General features: G+C 49.1%; 9 protein-coding genes across 9 annotated transcripts; 6 read left to right on the forward strand and 3 right to left on the reverse strand.

The window, feature by feature from the left end:
- Window positions 1–149: 149 nt before the first annotated feature.
- On the forward strand, window positions 150–2,009 carry N7520_002963 (ubiquitin-specific protease UBP6; the record flags this gene model as incomplete). Its single annotated transcript, XM_057136898.1, has 3 exons — window positions 150–165; window positions 223–1,896; window positions 1,948–2,009. The coding sequence occupies 3 exons, from the start codon at window positions 150–152 to the stop codon at window positions 2,007–2,009; spliced, it is 1,752 nt and encodes a 583-aa protein (XP_056999584.1).
- Window positions 2,010–2,260: 251 nt separating this feature from the next.
- Window positions 2,261–3,175, forward strand: N7520_002964 (PaaI family thioesterase; the record flags this gene model as incomplete). The annotated part of the gene is made up of 2 exons (XM_057136899.1): window positions 2,261–2,674; window positions 2,798–3,175. The coding sequence occupies 2 exons, from the start codon at window positions 2,261–2,263 to the stop codon at window positions 3,173–3,175; spliced, it is 792 nt and encodes a 263-aa protein (XP_056999585.1).
- Window positions 3,176–4,036: 861 nt separating this feature from the next.
- Window positions 4,037–6,167, forward strand: N7520_002965 (putative MFS drug efflux pump; the record flags this gene model as incomplete). Its single annotated transcript, XM_057136900.1, has 8 exons — window positions 4,037–4,198; window positions 4,251–4,329; window positions 4,385–4,443; window positions 4,492–4,648; window positions 4,712–5,091; window positions 5,147–5,519; window positions 5,575–5,705; window positions 5,757–6,167. The coding sequence occupies 8 exons, from the start codon at window positions 4,037–4,039 to the stop codon at window positions 6,165–6,167; spliced, it is 1,752 nt and encodes a 583-aa protein (XP_056999586.1).
- A 475-nt stretch (window positions 6,168–6,642) lies between these two features.
- N7520_002966 (ribonuclease P/MRP protein subunit POP1) lies at window positions 6,643–9,327 on the forward strand (the record flags this gene model as incomplete). Its single annotated transcript, XM_057136901.1, has 2 exons — window positions 6,643–6,978; window positions 7,039–9,327. The coding sequence occupies 2 exons, from the start codon at window positions 6,643–6,645 to the stop codon at window positions 9,325–9,327; spliced, it is 2,625 nt and encodes an 874-aa protein (XP_056999587.1).
- Window positions 9,328–9,625: 298 nt separating this feature from the next.
- Window positions 9,626–10,531, reverse strand: N7520_002967 (Mic19 family protein; the record flags this gene model as incomplete). Its single annotated transcript, XM_057136902.1, has 3 exons — window positions 9,626–10,159; window positions 10,226–10,283; window positions 10,473–10,531. 3 exons carry the CDS (start codon window positions 10,529–10,531, stop codon window positions 9,626–9,628), a joined length of 651 nt encoding a protein of 216 aa, XP_056999588.1.
- A 1,431-nt stretch (window positions 10,532–11,962) lies between these two features.
- On the forward strand, window positions 11,963–13,498 carry glkA (glucokinase glkA; the record flags this gene model as incomplete). The annotated part of the gene is made up of 2 exons (XM_057136903.1): window positions 11,963–12,145; window positions 12,203–13,498. The coding sequence occupies 2 exons, from the start codon at window positions 11,963–11,965 to the stop codon at window positions 13,496–13,498; spliced, it is 1,479 nt and encodes a 492-aa protein (XP_056999589.1).
- Window positions 13,499–14,314: 816 nt separating this feature from the next.
- N7520_002969 (Mpv17/PMP22 family protein) lies at window positions 14,315–15,091 on the reverse strand (the record flags this gene model as incomplete). The annotated part of the gene is made up of 3 exons (XM_057136904.1): window positions 14,315–14,467; window positions 14,524–14,946; window positions 14,996–15,091. The coding sequence occupies 3 exons, from the start codon at window positions 15,089–15,091 to the stop codon at window positions 14,315–14,317; spliced, it is 672 nt and encodes a 223-aa protein (XP_056999590.1).
- Window positions 15,092–15,704: 613 nt separating this feature from the next.
- Window positions 15,705–17,451, reverse strand: N7520_002970 (cytochrome P450; the record flags this gene model as incomplete). Its single annotated transcript, XM_057136905.1, has 3 exons — window positions 15,705–16,601; window positions 16,666–17,280; window positions 17,374–17,451. The coding sequence occupies 3 exons, from the start codon at window positions 17,449–17,451 to the stop codon at window positions 15,705–15,707; spliced, it is 1,590 nt and encodes a 529-aa protein (XP_056999591.1).
- Window positions 17,452–18,976: 1,525 nt separating this feature from the next.
- N7520_002971 (uncharacterized protein) lies at window positions 18,977–19,951 on the forward strand (the record flags this gene model as incomplete). Its single annotated transcript, XM_057136906.1, has 1 exon — window positions 18,977–19,951. One exon carries the CDS (start codon window positions 18,977–18,979, stop codon window positions 19,949–19,951), a length of 975 nt encoding a protein of 324 aa, XP_056999592.1.
- Between the last annotated feature and the right edge of the window lie 1,311 nt (window positions 19,952–21,262).

A 21,262-nucleotide genomic window follows, 5' to 3' on the forward strand; every position in this document is an offset into this window, starting at 1 on the left:
GGGCGGTGATAGATGACGGCGGTCCAGTTGTTTGGTGTGTTTGCAGACCAGCGCCCCACGCCTTCTTTCCATCATCTCGAAGCTGTTTACGCCTCACCTTCCTCTCAAATCAGTCCCAAAGCTTTGAGCATTTCCAACGGCTAGTCACAATGGCTACCATACCTAGTAAGCTCTAAACCCAGAAACTTCGACCTTAGTCATCTCCCACTAACAAATGATCAGTCATCATCAAACACGGCGGCAAGCGCTACGACGTCGAGCTGGATCCAACCTCCACGGGCGAAACATTGAAATACCAGCTATTCTCCCTGACTGGCGTGGAACCGGATCGTCAAAAGGTGCTCGTCAAGGGTGGCCTTAAAGATGATACCCCCCTGTCTTCCCTCAAGGCCAAACCAGGCCAGACCATCATGATGATGGGCACGCCTTCTGGGGGCCAAGATGCTCTGAGCAAACCCAAGGAGGCAGTGAAGTTTTTGGAGGATATGACTGAGGCCGAAGTTGCGCAGCAAGCGGGAGCCACTCCTGCTGGTCTGCAGAACTTGGGCAACACTTGCTACTTGAACTCTACCCTACAGACCCTTCGCGGTATTCCCGAGCTGCAGGAGGAGCTTTTGAAGTACAAGCCAAGCGGCCTTGGTGGTAGCAACCTAGCAGGTCTTAGCAGTCTTGGTCTCGGGGGCTTGGATAGCTCAAGGGATATTGCTGCTTCACTACGGGACCTATTTAAGCAGATGTCGCAGACCCAAGAAGGAATTCCGCCCATGATGTTCCTAAATGCCCTCCGCACAGCCTACCCCCAGTTTGCTCAACAGGATCGCAATGGCCACGGCTATGCGCAACAGGATGCCGAGGAGGCTTGGTCGCAGATTGTCAATCAACTGCGGAACAAGTTGACTATCACGGACGGAGCCGAGTCAAGCGGACATAGCTCCTTTGTCGACAAATATCTTGCTGGTCAATTTAGCTCTATCACTGAGTGCGATGATCCTGCGGCCAAGGAGTTAGGTGAGGAGCCTAACAAGTCCTCTGACGTTTTCCTCAAGCTGGATTGCCACATCGGCAAGGACACCAATCACCTTCAAGATGGCATCATGGCCGGCTTGCAGGAGCAGATCGAAAAGCACTCCCCGACACTGGACCGCAATGCTCTCTACACGAAGCGATCGCGCATTGCGCGCCTGCCGCAATACTTGACCGTGCATTTTGTTCGATTCTTCTGGAAGCGCGAGACCCAGAAGAAGGCCAAAATCATGCGTAAGGTTACATTCCCGGCCGAGCTTGATGTGGTCGAGTTCTGTACCGACCAGCTTCGGGAGCAGCTTGTCCCTGTTCGCGACAAGGTTCGAGAAATCCGCAAGGATGAGGTGGATATTGAGCGCTCTCGCAAGCGTCAAAGACTTGCTCTTGATCGGGAAGAACAACAGAAGAAGAACGAAGCCGAGGGTGGTGCCAGTGAAAGCTTGGAACCGATGCAGAAGAAGACGACAGTGGAAGAGACCAAGGACAAGAAGAGCGAGAAGAAGTCCGACAAGGATGGCGACACCGAGATGGAGGAGGACTTCAAAACCGACGCTCAATACGAAGAGGAGAAGAATGCTGCCATCAAGGCTGCTAAGCTGGAGTTGCAGGAGCTTCTCAAGCAGAATGGCTCTTCGGACAGTGGGACCAATAAGTCCGGTCTGTACGAACTGCGCGGTGTGATCACCCACCAAGGTGCCAGCGCCGACAGTGGTCACTACACCGCATATGTCAAGCAGCAACCCCGAAAGGTGGACGACGCGCAAACTGGTAGCAAGCGTCGCGAGGAGGAGAACAGCAACAAGTGGTGGTGGTTCAACGACGACAAGGTCACCGAGGTGGAAGCCGAAAAGATCGAAACCTTGTCCGGTGGTGGTAGGTGCCTATCTGATCCCATATTTGAACGTTGCTAATTTATCCTTTCAGGCGAGTCCCACTCCGCTTTGATTCTTTTATACCGCGCCATCGAGCTGCCCACATTGGATTGATTGGATATTCGTAAATAAAAGACATGCATCTAGATGAATCGAAATGACTACCACGAATGGATTCTCATGGTGACCACGGATACTATGGATCTCAATCAGAGAATGAAATATGAATTGAGCAGTTTACATTGCGTTTCGTAACCAAAACTAGAGTAGAGTAGGAGCCCTACATAGGGTCACGTGATGATAGCCTCGGTTTATCGGACAGGATCCCAAGCAGCTCTCTTCTTCTAAATGGCGATGTGACCACCATGAATTCCCGTCGGATACTACAGGTAGTCCTACGAGCGTCTATTCAAAAGCTACCCACTACTTCCCGGTTGCCTATTCGACATGCCTCCACGACCGCACCTCAAGCCCCTTCCGGTCGTTCGCGATGGGCTCGCCGCCTGATCTACGCCAGCATATTTGGAGCTCTGGGAGTGGGAGCTGGCGGAGTGCTGGATAGCAAAATATCTTTGCCCCCATCGCCTGGTTCCACAGAAGATAAGGTATTATTGGAGGAAATTCAGAGCGTCTTCGACCGAGGTCTTCCGATCGTGCAGGAGCTACGGAATAACCCCGATTATGTGGAATCGGGGGCTTACGAAGGCATGCCGGAGGAAAACAAAGCACACCGATTAACTTCGAAGGCATTGGCTGGGAGCAGAGGAATAGGATTGCAGGTAAGTCGCCATGGCATTCACTAGCTTCGCGCAAGGAGACAACCGCGGCCTACGAGCAACTACCAGACTCTTCACTGCCGAACCGCATATCATGATTCATCTGACATTTATGGTTTCCGTTAGAGAGTCTTCTCAAATGACAAGGAGAAAAAGGTGGTCAGCGTGGTCTTCCTAGGGTCCGGTCTCGAAGGATGGCCCACCATGGTCCACGGTGGTGCGTTGGGGACCATAATCGATGAGAATATGGGAAGAGCAGCGATTCGACACCTTCCTGAAAGAACCGGAGTGACTGCCAATATGAACATCAATTACCGGGCGCCTGTTTACTCGGGTTTCTTTTACACCTTCCATGCTCGGTTGGACCAGGAACGGAGCACGGACCGAAAAGCATACACCATTTGTGAGGTACGCGATCTGACAGGCCAAGTCTGTGTTGAAGCTTCGGGGCTGTTTGTGGTACCGAAGAAGTTCCAACTTGCGGAGATTGGGGACCGGTTCTAGAGTGGCGACGGCAGGCCTTCCAGCCTTTCAGACTCCGGAGAAGATTACTTGGCCACATGCACAGATAATTCTCCGGACGTTCCAAGGCTCCCCATGTACATATAGAATATAGAATGATAATCGGATAATCCGTGAATATTGCATAATCCCAACTATTTCTTTTCCAGGATCAGCACAATGACATTAAATACTGCATGTCGCCAGTTAATTTGCCTCTTATTAGACCTATCGGCAAACTAAAAAAGTAGACAAGATCTCACGAATGAACAAGTGTTATGGTTTCGGGGCTGTTCCTATTATGGATACTAGCCCGGGGGCATGATCGAGACTTGTGTTCATGACACCCTCGACAACTCCATCTAGCGAAAAGCGTGGAGAAGGTGGAGACTTTCCCCCGCATTTTCCAAAATGACGGCCGGGGTCGCCCCAATCTCACCAAAGAAGTCAAGTAACAGCCTCGGTATTTTCTGAATTTCTTTTCCTATAGCCCGGTTATCGCTTATGTGCACCTCGATTTCATTGCGTATTCACTGCAGGACGGTTTCTGATTATCGCCACTGTATCCGCTGATTGGTTCCTCTGCCAACAATCAATGGATTAGACTCCATAATGGACAAAAACGGGATCAACTTTGTACTTTGGCCCCCCGTGATCTAAAACAATGGGACGTGTAGCCCCTGTCGAATTATCTATAACAACTCCGAGTTCTCCGACCCCTCTGAGTGGGGTCTATCAATATATTTTGGCTTTGTAGGGATTGGAATACGCATTCGCATTTCCGCCCCCTGAGTTGTTCTTCTATTAACCTTGTCTACTGCCCGGCAATCTTCATCTGTAGTTCTATATTCTTATCTACTCATTATGTCGGGCTCAATTGAGGGCGCGGGTCCACCCCGCTTTGACGAGAAGAAGGGGATTATGCCACAAGAGAGTAACGATATTGATCGCGGACACAGTCACCAGGAGGTGATTGATACCAGCTCAAATGAGGAGGGTCTTACGGAGTCTGAGAAGAATATCCCGGTAAGATGAGCGATTTGTTTTCTGTTATGCGAGGTTCTAATATACGGTTTAGATGACTTTCCGCCGCTTTATGGGTTTTACAGCCATGGCGTTTTTGTGGACTGGCAGCCAGATCCCTGTTTACCTTTTCGGTAAGTGTTCTATTTTACCAAATGCAGCATAATCTAAATTTCCAACTATCTTTAGGTGGCATTCCTCCATATATTTATGGAGACATTGGAGGTACGGATCGATGGGTTTGGTTTGTATGTATGTTCCTGTTGAATCTTCAACCCCATACTAACCATCAACAGGTCCTGGCAAACTTGCTTAGTCTTGCGGGAGTTTGTCCCTTCGTCGGATCTCTATCTGATTTGATCGGTCGTCGCTATGTCGCCATTATCGGAGCGTCCCTTATTGTCATCGGGATGATCGTCTGCAGCACGGCAAACACAATGAACATATTTATTGGTACGTCTACCATCTGGAAAGGGGGGGGGGGTCATACATCTTCCTGAGCTAACGGTGCAATAGCGGGTATGGCAATTGCTGGTGCCGGTGCTGGAATCAATGAATTGACTGCGCTGGCTGCTACCTCGGAAATGGCACCAACTCGGAAGCGAGGTGTATATGTCGCCGTACTCATTTTCACCATCGTTCCCTTCTGTCCTTCCGTCCTCTGGGCTCAGCTCATCGCATACCACAGCTCATGGCGTTATGTCGGTGCATTCTGTGGTGCGTGGAGCGCATTTGGTCTTTTGATTACAGTCCTCTTCTACTTCCCACCTCCCCGCGTCAACTCCGTCGGATTAAGCAACAGGGAAGTTATCAGTCGGATTGACTTTGTGGGTGGATTCTTGAGCATCACGGGATTGATTATTTTCCTGGCTGCATTGCAGTGGGGTGGATATATGGTATGTTGCATGAAGATTGTTCCGTTGCGCTTATACTGACGTTATCACTTTATAGTATCCCTGGAGCTCTGCTCATGTCCTCGCACCCCTGATCATTGGTTTCGCACTGTTGGTTGCTTTCGCATTCTGGGAGATCTATGGCGCTAAATATCCAATCTTCCCGACGCGGTTGAAGCAAGAGCCTCGAACATTGGGTCTTACCCTGGTTATCACTTGCATTTCCGGCTGCAACTTTTTCTCTGTGCTCATGTTCTGGCCCACTGAGTCGTTCAATGTCTACGGTCACGATCCCGTGATGGTTGGTCTCCGCAGTCTGCCTATTGGGCTTGGTATTCTTGCTGGGGCTTGTATTGTCCTTGTTCTGTTGAGTGTGTTCAGGGGACATAACAAAGAACTGTTGATCGTTAGCAGTATTCTCATGACTGCTGGTAAGTGCATCCAGTCGGGATTCAACTACGTATACTGACTACTGTTTCTTCCTAGGCTGTGGCGCTTTGGCTATTGGACGAGTCGACAATATGTATCAGATGTGGGGACTTTTAGTTCTCGCTGGTCTGGGAATCGGCGGTATCGTTGTCCCTGCCTCAATTATCACCACCATCATTTGTCCTGATGTAAGTACTAACCCCTGAATCATTCACCAATCCAATCGCTGACTTCTATAGGACTTGATTGCCACCATCTCCGCTCTGACTTTGTCAATCCGTGTTGTGGGTGGCGGTATTGGATATACCATCTACTACAATGTCTTCATCTCCAAATTCGTCCCTAAGGCAACGTACTACATTGGCGGTGCCATGGAAGAGTACCTTAACATCACAGACGTCAAGGTCATCACCGAGGTCATTCAGCTCACTGGCGCCTCTCTGTTGGACGAGATCAAAGAGATCCCGGGGATTGCAGGCAATGACGCTGCCTATCAAATAGTGGTGGAGGCGGGTCAAATGGCATATGCCGAATCATACAAGTATGTTTACTTTGTGAGTATTGCTTTTGGCGTTATCTCCATCATTGCAGCTTGTTTCTTGGGCGACATCAGCAAGTACATGAACAATCATGTCGCAGTCGTGATGTGAACAAGGATGGACGATATATAACATGTATCCAAGTGTACCAGTGCTTCATGATAGTTATTTCTTCTTTGCTGTCTAGTACTTGACCACTGAAAATTGGAATGAAATTTATGATGATTCCCCTATGTATTATTCCAATCTATCTACCTCCTACCTCAAACTGGTATCAATTAGTGCTACATTATCTGCGTGGAACGATTAGCCAATTCCAAGGTTGGCAGTTGACCTGGATAAGGTAAAAGATACCAGTACGAAAGTTGGCAGTCACTGAGGGCTGTCATGAAGATCAAAGACGAAGGTCAAGGACGTGAAAAGTTCGGAAGCTGAGGGAAAAGGTCAAGCCTATTCAAAGCGGTCATGCGCGTGCACGGGTGTAAAGTTGGAGCTTCAAAGGTTTGGTTCGTGGGGCCAATGACGCGCCAAGCCCGTTAACTTTTTTAATCTCAACTTGTGCTTAACCTCCGCACATCCACCAGCCATGGCGTCCAATCTCGCAAAACGGAAGCCCTTCAGCGCCTTGGGTCCTAATGCCTCCACAGGAGCATCTCGGAAGCGCGCCAAAACGTACGACGCTCGAACCCTAGCCGTCCAGTCAACTGACGCCGCCCTCTCGATAACCGGCGAACTCGATGTCGCTGCATACGCAGCCGCCCGCGCATTCGAAATTCAAGCCCTTGAAAATGGAATGCAGCGATCGAGAGATGCGCTCACAACGCGAGCTTTCCAGAAAGTGCCCCGCTCCCTACGAAGGCGAACAGCAAGTCACAATGTGAAACGGGTTCCGCAGAGGCTGAGGGCGAGAGCGAAGCGGGAGGTGGGTTTAGCCATTGGATCTATTTTTTACAAAGCTAACTAGAACCCTTGGAACCGTTAGATGATAGAGGACAAGACGCCCACTGTTACTGCCCGGAGACGCAAACCAACGCAAGTCATGCGCATCCGACTGGAGACTGCTAGGCGCCTGCAGAATCTCAATGCCAAGTCTAAGGCACGACGTGCGGCGAAAAGGGGCAAGACGGCTCAGGATACGGCTACGGCGCTGAAAGAGGAGGGAAGTCATCCGTTCAATACTGCTCCGAGAATACCCAAGATCAAGAAGAATAAGCTGTCACGGCCGCCCGCGCCAGAGGCTAAATTTAGCAAACGTCAGCGTTGCAAGACTTGGCTGCCTACTCACATGTTTCACGCGAAACGTGCTCATATGGCAACGACCAAGAATCCTATTTGGCGATTTGCGATCCCTGTGTCGCCTACGGAAAAGAGTTATCGGCCTACGCACAGAGCGCGCGGGTCTCGAGGTGCAGTGGCTTGGGATATGAGTTACATGTCTACTGTACAGCTCGAGGGGAAGGAATCGTGTATTGAAGCTGTTTTACGGGCGGTTGGTGTCAATGGTGATGAGGCATGGGGTCCCAAGGGAAAGAAGTGGAGAGCCGGTACTCGTTCATTGAATGCTTGGACTTATGAAAAAAACCATTCGGCGCGACCACTAGCACCTGTCACAATGATCTGGTGTGTACAGCCACAAGATGAGGACGTTGAAATGGGCAGTGCCGATCAGAGCCAGCCAGCAAAGAACCCGCAGCGGAAATTCTGGATTCGAGTTCATCCATCGGCGTTCCTGCAGCTGTGGACAGATCTGCTCGAGTCCTCAAAGCGACAGAACCCTCCTGTCATGGTCGAAGACCTGCGATTTGACATTGGCAGTATTGAAATTACTGGACCGGGGTCTGCAGAGGCTTTACTCGCAGCATTGCAGCCTGTTCTGAGTTCTGACGGCCAAGTCCCAGGACCTCAGAGTCCAGAGACTACCTGGTCCTCTCTGCTTGGCGTATCAAACCCGTCTTCGCTTCCTCAAAATGCTCTTCTGTCCTTTGCTGTTTCCGATCCAAGACTCCAATTCCCACCACAAACCATCCGAGTCCAGGATAACGAATCTCACATGAATGATCTGGCCATGCTACTTGCCAAGTGGTCGCCTGATCAAACACAAGGCCCTCCTTCTATCTTCGAGCGCTCCAGTCGCTTAGCTGCTGCTCGCCAGCTTCCCAGCCAGAAAGCTATCAACCGCCGCCGGAGTCTCGCTGGCCCGGGCGTTCGTCCTGCCCCGCAGCCCAACGACCCGCAGATTCCAGTTATGATTCTCACAAACCGACCACCTTCCCTCTCCAAGCGCAATACTGCACCCGGTTCATGGACTGTGCTTTTACCATGGAAATGTGTCGTTCCAGTTTGGTACTCCATTATGTACTATCCGCTTTCAAGCGGAGGAAACCCACGTTTCGGTGGCATAAAGGAACAACAACAGCTAGCCTTTGAGGCAGGCGAGCCATGGTTCCCTGGTGATTTCCCTGGAACGCGAGCTGGCTGGGAGTGGGGCCAGAAAGAAGCCCAGAAAGCCCAAAAGGAGTGGGAGCGAAGGCCTAAAGGGCGTCGGTCTGAGTTTGATAGTCTCGCTCTGGGCGCTGGCCGTCCGAAGGGAGAAATCGGACGTGGCTGGGCGTGTGATTGGGAAAGACTTGTTCAAGGACCGCAAGACATTTCTGATGGCACTCCTTCCAAAATAGCTAAAGATAAAGCCGATGCTGATGCTGTTGCTGATGTTGATGCCGACACTTCTACTACCCCTCCTCTCAACATCCACAACATCCGATACCCTCCTAGCAATACCGACCGCATCCTCAGCAATCTCATGAAATCGTCTCCTGGCGCTGGTGCACTTGCCCCAGTCGGTGTCACACTTTGCAGTCGTGGTACACCCGTCCCCTGTGCCCGTATCTATCGCCTCCCTACCGATCCTACTCTGCGTGAGAAATGGCTCGATCTCGCTTCGACCAATAAGAATTCCGAGCAGAAGCGCAAGGTCCGAACATCTTCGGAATTGTCAGATGAGGAAGCCCGTCGTCAGCTTGCCGAAGCACTGCTCTCGTCTTCTGCACCGGAAGTCACTTCGGACTATTTAGAGGTTCCCACTGAGGAGGACCTGATCGGTTTTGTTATCTCCGGAAACTACAATCTTTCTGAGGGCAAGGGCACTGGCATTGGGTCCATTCTCCTTTCCAAGGTCTTGGTATCCGATGTTAAGCAACATGAGAGGAAGATGTGTATTGTTCGTGCGGCTGGGGAGAAGATAGGACGATTGGGAGTGTGGGAGCTTGTCTAACGATACCCTGTTCTTGACTAAGTGCGAATAGAACTGATGAATATAAAATATGCCTGCCATGATCCTCATACCTTCGTCTTCACCCATCTCCAAACTTACTACGGAGTACAAAAGCCAACAGTAGATCATCATTCCAGGATCAATTCCATCCCATGCTATTCATGGCAAACAAAAAGCGCTATCTATACATACAGTACAGCAGCCATGACAGTCCAAAAAAACCATAACAAAAAAAAAGATCTTTATGCACCAAAATCCGCAACATCAGACCTCGGGAGCTAGAGCTAGAGCTGGAGCTCTAACCCACAATCCGATCCACAAAAGCAGCCTCCATCTTAGCAACCTCCTGCTTGAAAGCCTCAACCTCCTTCCAGCAGTTCAACGGCCGACGGTCATTCAATCTTAAACAACCAACAACATCCGCCTTAGCCTTCTCCATACCCTCATCAAGCTCAACCAGCTTCCGTCTTCCATCCAACCGGCTACGCAGCGCCTCGATCTCTGCGTTCACAGAGTGCCGCGACACTTCACGGTCCACAACGGGTGTCTGGGGTGTATCGACCGGTGCGATGAAAGCGGGCGCATCGTGCTCACGGCCTGCGAATGGGATTCGAGGAGCATCGAGGTTCAATGAGCCGACAGGGTAGCCGTTGCTGTGTGCGACTGGGGCGGTGGAGGTGGTGATGGGAGCGGCGGCTGTATCTTTGCTTTGGGCGATGCGCTTCTCGATCTCGGCGAGGGTTTGCTTTTCGCGTTCCTGGAGGCGCTTGAGTTCCTCTGCGACGCGGGTTTGGATTTCGAGCTCGACGGCCTTGGTGCGGGAGGAGTCGGTCTGTGGCGGTTTGTGAGTTTTTATATTTTAATTTGGATTTGATGGGAGACGTTGGTGTTAACGAACCTCGGAGGTGGACTGGAGAGCCTCAACTAGGTTGGAGGAGAATTGGATCGGAGAGTTGCTGTGAGCGGTTTTGTGTTAGTCAATATGGTTCTGGGCAAGTTGTGTTCCATGCACTGGTAGGATTGAGACGGTTACAGGCTGATTATCGTAGCAATTGGTTCATTGATCTTGATAACCGGAGCCGTGTTTCGTTTTCCGCTTGGTGCATTCGGAGGCGCAGGGAGAGGGGGGATCCGGGAGGTATTACCTGGAGAAGACATGCTTGGAATCACCCGCAGCCTCGGGCTTAGAACTGCCAGCACCCATGATTGTATATGGCCGAGATTGCTGTCGAATTGAGTCTAGAGAAGGGCGGGTGTGTGAGATGCAGTTCACCCGAAGCTCCGATACTTCAGGTCACGTGTGATTAGTCAGGATGAATTGGTCAGTTGCCTACCTTGGAAGAGAACGTAGGGAGCACCCATGATGAAGGACTAATAACGATATTGTTCAACTGCTGTAAATTGCTACATGAATGTTCACTTTTCTACATGCCATATGCAGGTGTAACACGACTGATCAGGCAGTACCTCACATGGTATTTTCCTCTACATATGGTCAGACTGCAGTCAACAGTCAAATAATCAAGCTCATGGCTACAAGAGGCACTTGAACATTTCAGTCATCCTGCAGGCTTCATGTATGCATGTCCGACATAAATGCATCCTCGACCAAAAAGCTTAAAGAGGGGTTCGAATACTTGTCCAACATGGCCAAGACAAGTCTTATCAGTGACGTGGGTCATTTGACCTTGGAAAGTCACATCGAGATCTATAAATTCCACATGGGATTTCTCATACCAATGAACTGGGTCGTATGGAACCACTCTAGAAGAAATTTGAGATTTACTACGAATCCACCTTAATCATTTATGTGTCAAGCATTTCTCGGTATTCCGTCCACTCGGGCCAATCCACCCGAATCCCATTCGGAAGCCGAAAATGAAGCCGACCCATACGGAGTACCGAGTTCAATTAACGAGAATTAACCCCCAGAGATATTTAAGCGAATCGGGTATCTTACGGGTATAGCTAGCCCGTGCACCTGCATACGACACTCATGTTCCGATTCCTCATCTTTCCCGTCCCCTGTTCGAAATCCCCCGACCTCCCGCTTTGTCTTAACCAGTGTGGCTCACCGGTGAAGTCGGGGAAGACGTGCCATGGAGAGGCATTGACCATTCACAGCCACACCCCACACCTTCTCCGTGGTTTCAAGGAAATGGAGTTATGCCGTCATTGAGGGAAAATAGAAGAAAAATATAGAAAAAAATAAACAGGAAAACTGTTGTTCTGCAACAATGGATGGCTGTGTGACCTCAGGAATGCAGGAGCACCTGCATGCGGAATAGATGTTGTTGTACTACTTACTCTGTATAGAAGAAAGCAAAACATTTCCGAAGAGGAAATTCTGGGGCACAAAAAGCCATTTTCTTGTTTAGTGTCCGGCGAACCCGGTGTTTGGTAATGAGTCTTAAAGTGGGCAAATACGTATTTGAGTCTACCGCAATCGAACCTGCCAAGGGAAAACTGACCTCATTGGAACTGGACCCTCTTCTACCTATCTCTTCCCACTTTTTTTTCTCTTCCTTTCAAACGTCAATCTTCTAGCATTCTTATACTCTTACTTTTACCCTTCATCTGCCTTATTCTTTTACAAGCTCTTCGAACTAGCTTTCTCTCCCTTACGTGCCCCGCCATGTCTTCCCCGCTGTTGGCCGAGGCCACGCGCATTGCGCGCGAGTTCGATTACCCCGCTGCTCAGGTCCAGCGCGGGGTTGCTGAATACATACGTCAGTCCAACGAGGGTTTGGCACAGGAGAACACCACTTTGAGCCAGATTCCAACCTTCGTGACCGCTGTGCCCAATGGTACTGAGAAGGTACTGTGATGCGATCTGACTGTACTCTAACCCCCAAACCAATCTGACACTGATTAGGGTCTGTACCTGGCCGTTGACCTCGGTGGCACCAACTTCCGTGTCTGTTCCGTTCAGCTACACGGCGATACCACCTTCTCCCTCACCCAGTCCAAGATCATGATTCCGCGGGAACTCATGGCCTCCGGAACTTCCAAGGACCTTTTCACCTTCCTCGCACGCCAGATCGAAGCTTTCCTGCGCATCCACCACAACGAGCACTTCGAGGCCCACAAGCGTCGGCGGCGGGAGGGTAAGGGTGAGGAAGAGCTGTTCGACCTCGGCTTTACCTTCAGTTTCCCCGTGCGTCAAAATGGAATCAACTCCGGTACCCTGATTCGGTGGACCAAGGGCTTCAACATCCCTGACGCGGTCGGTCACGATGTGTGTGCGCTGCTTCAGTCGGCCATTGATGACCTCGACCTGCCTGTTCGCGTGGCCGCGCTGGTTAACGATACTGTTGGTACTCTGATGGCTCGCTCTTATACCTCTCCCGGAGAGACTGGTACCCTGCTCGGTGCTATCTTCGGCACTGGAACCAACGGCGCATACGTCGAGAAGATTGAAAACATTAGCAAGCTCCAGCACATGAAGGATGCCCACTTTGATACCACTACCGGCGAGATGATCATCAACGCTGAGTGGGGTAGCTTTGACAACCAATTGAGCGTTTTGCCCAATACCGTTTATGACCGTGACTTGGATGCGGATAGCAACAACCCTGGAATTCAGATGTTCGAGAAGCGGGTCTCAGGAATGTTCCTGGGTGAGATCTTACGCCGTACTTTACTGGCTCTGCACAAGAACCCCGACGTGGGTATTTTCAAGTCCGCCTCCAAGGCCTCCCTCTCCTCAGATGCCCTCCTCTACCGCCAGTGGGGACTTGACACCAGCTTGTTGAGTGCCGTTGAGGCCGATAAATCCCCTGATATGATCGATATCAAGACTGCTCTGAAAGACCACTTGAACATCGAGAACGCGAGTAATGAGGACTGCGAGGCGGTCAAGATCTTGACCCACGCCATTGGTAAACGTGCTGCCCGTCTCAGCGCCGTTGCCATTGCGGCCGTTCTCATCCACACCGGCAAGCTCCAGACAGATGACATTGTCGACGTTGGTGTTGATGGCAGTGTTGTCGAGTTTTACCCCAACTTCGAGGACCACCTCCGAACGGCTCTCCGGGAAATTACAGAGGTTGGCCTCGCGGGCGAGAAGAAGGTCCGCATTGGAATCTCCAAGGATGGCAGCGGTGTTGGTGCTGCCTTGATTGCCTTGGTCGCCAGCAAGGACCAGACCTTGCGGAACCCCCGCGAATAAGCTCGAGGTCATCGTTTGATATCCAATTACCTCCATCTTGCCATCTTTACGATTCTACTTCTTTGGGCTGTTACTTACTGGCTGGGCCAGTAGTTATTGGTGAACTTGAGCTTGTCACCGTGACACGTCAATAATGTACTTGGTCTTATTTTATGGACCAATCTCGACACCTCATCTCGCCTGCCCACTCTTCACCAATATTTCTTTGCGCCCGTTCCAAAGCAAGCTGCTCATCGCAGGCAGCCATGGAATAAACGGGGATCCAATCTTACGCGTCACGTCTTTTCTCATCTATTCACCTACAGATTCTGCTCTTGCTTGCCATTGCAGCAGAATGTATCATTAGCTTTGATTTGGTCTTAAGGAGTTGCGCCAGTTGGCGCGGAGGGCATCCAATCTCAGTACAGTTTTGCATCTACGGATCGATTTCTTGAAGCAGAGTTTGAACTCCAGTAATTACATGCCAGTATTTTCTTTAAAAAGTTGCCAACTATCAAAGCGCTTATTAGGGCCGCTAAGACATACGTACTTCTCCTCCACAACGCTCACATGTACAGGCTGGATTGAAGCGCCAACTGCCCCAATCGAACTTCAGGCAGCCCTGTAAACACTAAAACTGGAATACCGCAGCACTGACATTGATTGCTGCGTACTAATAAACAGCTCCTATCAGACGGATTCGGACATCAGTGTCCCAGACAACGAGTCTTTGATCCAAGATGAAAATGCCCCGAACTTTTAGATTACACTATAATATATGCTCGCTCGGTCCAAAGACCCGCTAGGAAATCCCAAAAAAAAACTTAAGAGAAATGACTAAACAGCCGCATAAAGACTTAGATAAATGCCCCAAATGACCCCACAAGCACTAGCAAAAACAACACGACGATCAACCGGAATAACGGTATACATCAACGTAGAGACAACAGGCCGATATTTCAGTCTGGCAATCATAATTGGACGAAAATGCTGCGCCAATTAGCAACCGAAAACCTCATAAGCCAAAAAGAAGAAAGGAGAAATACCTCTATAACCAACTCCCACAATCTTTTTAATCCCTCCCCCTTCAAAATGTGAATCAACACAATAAACAGCACAATATTCATAGCGCCCGCAATAGTCTGATCCAAAAAGAACTTCATCGCAAAGCTATGCAGACCAGACTTCCTTGCTCGCGGTGCCCATTTCTCTTTATCCTTATTAGAAGGAATGGTATCATCCGAAGTAGACGAGAAAAAAGAACGAATGAAAGCAAACGGAAAAGTAAACACCGATCTCAGCGAACAAGATCGCCCCGAACACCGAAAGACATTTCCTATCTCGGCGCGTGATGGAAATCCTGGATACCGCGCCTCCAGGGCGCGTTGCCAGTAGAAATTGGGTGGCACAATTAAGATGCCATATGTGATGAATTGAAGAAGCGCTAGACTATTTAGCGCGAATGGTGTCTGTGTTTGATGTTAGTTTTGCTTGTTTTTCTATGCATTATGAACTTACGGTGTTGTTGCGCTGGTCGATTAGCTGTGCTAAGATGTTTGAAAGGGCGTTTAAGAATGTCGATTGAACGAACGTCACGGTTAGAGGTGATAGCATCATAGCACCATCACGTCAGGTCAGCCATAGAATCGAGGAGGGATTCTAGGCGTTTAATGGGGTTGGGTTTTCGAGGTTGATGAATCCGGGGGCCAAGACGCGCAAACGTGTCCTGACTAACAAAAGTCTTATCGTTATCGCTACCCAGCCTCATTTACAATCACAATTCCTTTTATACACTTTTATACACAAGTCTCTCACCTTGAATGGTCATAAAAATAAACATTCAACAGCAGGCAGGCTTAAAGTTGTATAGATGTGATGTACACTTTGAATGTTTGCTCGGCTAGAAGGATAAACATGGTGGGTCAGAGTGAGTCACTTAAAGCAATCCTCTCCGGACTGTGGTGCGGCCATCATTCTGTTCCGTGGAATTGGGAATAGGAGGAGTAGTATATTATCAGAATGTAGAGGCATTACTAATATACTAACTTTAACCGATAACAGTTGGGTTCAATGGGACGTCAGCCCCGGGGGTACACAGTAAAAACGAATAAGAAAAATACGTACAGGCATACATTACAATATACTAATGTGAGTACCAGTCTGCGCCCTTATTCATTTCTTTGATTCTGCCTTGTTCAAAAAGTATCATTCATTATAACCCGTAAAATTAGGCTGGAATCGCTTTTTGAAACTGCACATTCGGCCCATTCTTCGCACTGGTAAAATGGTCCACCAGCGCCAAATGACCACTTTCGTCCTCTCCTACCCTATCAGCAAGTGTCATATCAAATAAGAAAACCAGCCGCGCCAGTGTAAGCCGCATCTCCATGAATGCCATACTCTTCCCAATGCATCCCCGGGGCCCAATACTAAACGGGCAGAATGCCCTCCTCGCAACCTCAATCGCCTCCTTAGTGGTCGTCCACTCAGTACCAGATACCTCGCACGTCGCACCCTCAATCCAGCGCTCGGGCAAGAATTTCTCCGCAGCGCGATAGTACCGCTCCTGTCTATGAATGGAGTAAACGGGCGTTCCGCAGTCCGTTCCAGCAGGTAGAAAGACACCGTCAACTACCGCGCCGCCGTCCATTACCTCGCGCGGGGGAGCACCTGGGACAGCGGGTGCGAGGCGGAGTGCCTCATCGATGCATGCTTTCAGATACACTAGCTCGTTTAGTCTGGTACCACTGACTATTTCTTCCACGTCGTTGAATGCGCTGCGGACCTCCTTGGTCAATTTTGTTCGTGCTGTTGGGCATCGAACTAGGTAGAATAATGTAGCTGCGAGGGTTGTGGAGGTTGTATCACTGCCTGCGATCATGAGGACATTCGCTTCACCCCAGAGTTCGGGTGTATTTAATCCTTTTCCTGTTTCGGGATCTTTCGCATTGAGTAGGTAGTAGAAGAAATCCTTTTTGGCGTCATGGCCGGCCATGGTTCGTTCTTGGGCGCGTTTGGTCGCTTCCACGCGGGAGTTCATGATGAAGTTCCAGCGATCTTGTGTGAGTTGGCGAATGAAGATTTGGTCGAGATGCCATCTGTCTAAAGGCATCCAGAGACCGCACTAGATTGCTGTTAAACTCTTTCTCTTTTTTTGTGAAATGGAAATACTGGGGAATGATACTTACCACGTAATGCCGATTCGCAGCTCGATCGACCAATCCAATCATATGTCTCTTTCCATCAGCAATGAGCATATCAAAGCTTTTACCGAAGCACAGCTCTCCCATGACGTCGTATGAAAGGTAGCTGAACCAATTTCCCATATTCCGTACGACACCCTTAAAATCGCTCGGGCTCTTCTCATCCGCGCTGTAATCGGCAAGCGAAGCACAAAGCTGTCGCACATGCAACAGCATCACATCCTCCATGCCCTTCAAGGCCGTTTCAGAAAATGCCTGGCTGAGCACACGTCTCTTCCGCCCATGCATGGTCTTATCAATCGCATTGTGTGTGTTATAGACACCCTTGATCGCCGGGAACGCATTGTAGAAATCTGCTTTCTGAAGCCTCTTTCCATGACCGTAGATATCATGAAGACCACGATCACTATTCACAGAGACAAAATTCGGCGCAACTCGCACATGTGTACCGTACCGCTTGTGTAAACCATGAAGCCATAGGTGTCGATCACCTTTCAAACCATGGTAAAGCTGAACGAAAGGTGTGAGAGAAGCGAGGAAAGGACCCGGGATACGACGAAGAGGATGAACGAGACGGTTGTAGAGCGCGTAAGCGATTGTCTGGTGATTTGTTAGTGATTCCGCAGTAAATGGAAAATGGTGCTTTCATAGAGTGTCATGATCTACAGATGCATCATGCAGAGACTAACGTACCAGGACGCCGAGCACTGCAGCCAAATCAACCACCACACCCTGAAAAGTCATGAATTTCAGTACTGGTTCGACGAGCATTGTGTTTTTTCACGTCATCTGTGGTTGGTTTGGTGCTTATCTTGGCTCAAAGGGACTTTATACTCGCCTGATCCGTCACCGCGGGTATCCGCTCCCAGCCGAGTCCGGGGGTCAATGACGATGAAACCCAACCAAAAAACACGCGGTTGGTCTGGAATGCTGACTATTGTGGAACAATATGCGCTTATCTACTTGGCGGATAATCGCGGATATTTCATGTTTCACTCATTACGTGAAGGTGAGGAGGAAAGAGGAAAGTGGAAGTGGAGCATAATGATGAACCCCCACACGTCGGATGAATTATGCTTAACTGTCCATTCTCTGGTATTTGTGGGGGAGAGATGATTTAAGCCAGTTCAAGCAAAGTTTAATGGATGGTTTGTGGTGGTCTTTATGCATGGCTTGATATCCATCCTTAATAACGTACTTGTCTAAAGCTGACACCCTTGGTGCTCCATCTATGGTAAATGCCCCTGCAATGAGTCCATTGAGTCTCCACTACGGCTTTCAGTGGTACTTTCAAGGTAGCGCACCGCTGATACCCGAGTGATTTCGAGACAGGTTGTGGAGATAATTGTCACCTATTCTGAAAAGTGACATGCTTAAGAGTTGATAACAAATGATGGCCTCTAGCTCATTGTAATGATAATGACCTTACTTCTCACGTAGTTATGAATGCATATACGTTGAGTTCCTTTCTAGCCTGAGAAAATAAAAGCTACTATAGTATGAACGGCTATCGTGCATCTGCAGAAAAATGGCTGACCGCAATAGAGCTTTTCCAGGAACCTTCAATCGGCTATCATGGACCAGTACGAGCGCTGAGGCTCCAGGGCTCGAAGCGAAGTGACATATGAGATGAAGAGACCATCAATTCCATTCGCACAAAGCCAAACTTCGTGGTGGGCGCATAATCTTCTCTGCAATTTTATCCTCGTGCAAGATTTACGTTTCCTTTTCCGTACTAGCATGGTGTTCGATGTTTTCATGGTACATTGGTTGTAAGAAATTTGTCTTTCAAATGTTTCAAGTTCTAATAAACATTCTCGCTTCACGTGCTCAAACGGCGAACCCTTCTTAATCTAGCGTCCGGGAAATTCTTGAACCTTAAACCCACCCTCACTTATATATACTTCCGAGAGAAAGAATCTCGCAATAACTCGAAATGACGACCTTCCCCGGGACGAAAGACATATGGGGACAACTACCGCGAATGAAAGGATACACTCACCTAGCTGTGTGTTTTCCCCACCGCGAGACAATACCGCGAGAAACAATCGCGGCAAATCTATCAGCAGCAACTCAAAAGATCACATCAGCCCTACCATGGATTGGAGGCGCAGTGATAAATAAAAACGCGAGCCAAGAATGCACAGGCAATTTCATAGTGGCGCAATCTCCATGCACGGAAACCATCCTCAAGATCCAAGATCGATCTAGAGACTGTCCATCCTTCAATGAAATCCTGCATGCCAAGGGAGCAAGCGACCAACTAGACAGAAACCTCCTCTCCGCGGAATCAGCCATGCCAGATACATACACGGAAACAGAAACCAACCCCGCACCCGTGCTCACTCTGACAGTAAACTGGATACAAGGAGGCTTAATCCTTGACTGCGCTGCCCAGCACAACATTCTAGACATGGGTGGCGTCGATCAATTCTTCCAATTACTAGCAGCCGCACTTCAGGGCCATGAGTTCAGCGACGCAACCATTGCGGCCAATACCCGGGATCGCCTGAGTATTTTCCCCCTGCTCGACCCTGGGGATAGACACTGTGATCATTCAAAGATGCGCTGTCCTTCCTGTTTGACTTTGACTCCATTGCAACGTCCTCCATCCTCAGGCTCAATTCCTGCTTACCACTACTTCCGTTTTGACGCGTCCAGCCTGGCTCGGCTTACTGCTCTCGCCGAAACACCCTCTACCGATGATGCTCTAAGCGCTTTCATCTGGAAACGACTCAGTTTACTCCGCCAACGTCACCAGAGCCCAGAAACAGTAACAGGATTCTCCCGCGTGGTCGACTGCCGACGAACTCTCGACGTCCCAATCGAGTACATGGGTGTGACGATCATGAAAACGTCCTCGCGAATGACATTTCGGGAAATGAAACAGTCTTCTTTGATAAACCTAGCAGCAAGATTACGTCAAGATGTCCAACGGGTCAGGGACCAGTATTTCCTTCGCAGTCTTGCAACCCTTATTGCAGAGGAGCCTGATAAAAGTACCATTAACTTTGTCGATGGGTTTAATGCTGATACATGGATTAATGCCTCGTCGTGGGCTGCTGCGGTGACGTATCGAATGGATTATGGATTACTGGGAAGGCCCGCTTTTGTTCGGAGGCCTAAGTCGAAACCTGTACAGGGGCTATTGTATTTCTTGCCTATAATGGATAATGGGGATGTTGATGTGCTACTTTGTTTGAGAGATTGGGAAATTCTGGGCCTGTGTGAGGATTTGGAGTGGAAACATTATGCTGAGTATATAGGCTAGTGCACAAGCTCTTTGAGAATTATGACACAACTTGTAACCGGCTTCTCCCAGACGCCTTCGGGTTACTGTGGATGTTAGGTAGGATCATTGACTGCCTAGCACAAATGAAAGACCTTGGAGTGGCCTCGCCTTAGCGGTAAGGAAGGCTTAGTTAGCGCTAGGTTGAGAACAGTATGTGGGAGCTCCGATTGGTCTCTCTATGTTGAGATTCATTCGAGCTTAACCCTCTTCGACGATGGTTCATGGCAATCCCAATCCTTTTATCTGAATTTAGTTAGTAAATTTATAATCCTCATGCGAATCCGGAAACATCCGAGATCCTGAATCCATAATTCGAATATTATTCGTCCCTGAATATCCATCTAGTCCCACCTTTTGCTAGCGTCGACTGTTGGCTTGCGTGGCCTAATATTGACTGCGCCTTACCCGAGAACGCTGAGGTCCACCTATGCCTCGATGAAAGGCCCCACTAATAGATATCAGTCTTTGGTGATTGAGGCTGAGTTTTGCCAAAAGTTATAAAGCATACGACTTTCAAAATTCCTACCAGAACTTGTAACCCTTTGAATCACACCCATCGAAAACATCAGCAACACACCAAAGCCATCTTCGACACTGATGTCGCACTTCAACATGGATCCAACCAGTCACTCCTATCTATTCAACCTGCTTGTAGCGGCACCCTCGATGTGGCTCACGTGGAAACACCGTTCGAATTTCACTACAGCACAAAAGATTGTTGGATTGTTTGGCGTCGCGATGTATAGTATATCGCTATGCGGCTTCCTGCTGAGGTTTTTGTGGCAAGGTAAAGGTATTCCTTTTTCCTTTAGATTCAGCTACTAATCAAATGTATATGATAGCCTGGACAATCTCCATCAATGAACTCCCAAACTTCATCTTCTTTGAGATGCAAGGCTTTTATTCGGGCCTTGATGGATTGACGAGAACTCTATATTTACTTGCGGCGGCGTGCTATGTGGTAGCGTTTGGAATGTGGATTGGAAGGTCTCTTTTCAATGGTAATTACTTCACGTTCTGGTTCTTTCTCTCTATATCAATCATCTCATGCCCGGTTGCTGATCGAATATAGCTCAAACATCCGTGAAGGAGAAAACACCCTAGCGAAAGGGGAAACCAACAGACAGGCCGATGACAATAGGAGGGTGCCCAACCACATAACCAATGTTCGACCTGAGAGGGTAGCGGGCACCTGAGTAGGGTTCAAAGAGTAGATATATAGGAGTCTATATTCTAGGACTAGTGCTAAGCTATCTGAATGTAATATCGACCATAAAGTAACCTCTAATA

Source organism: Penicillium odoratum, assembly GCF_028828045.1.
Source record: "Penicillium odoratum strain IBT 22623 chromosome Unknown utg000002l_segment0_segment0, whole genome shotgun sequence".
Classification (NCBI taxonomy): Eukaryota; Fungi; Ascomycota; class Eurotiomycetes; order Eurotiales; family Aspergillaceae; genus Penicillium; species Penicillium odoratum.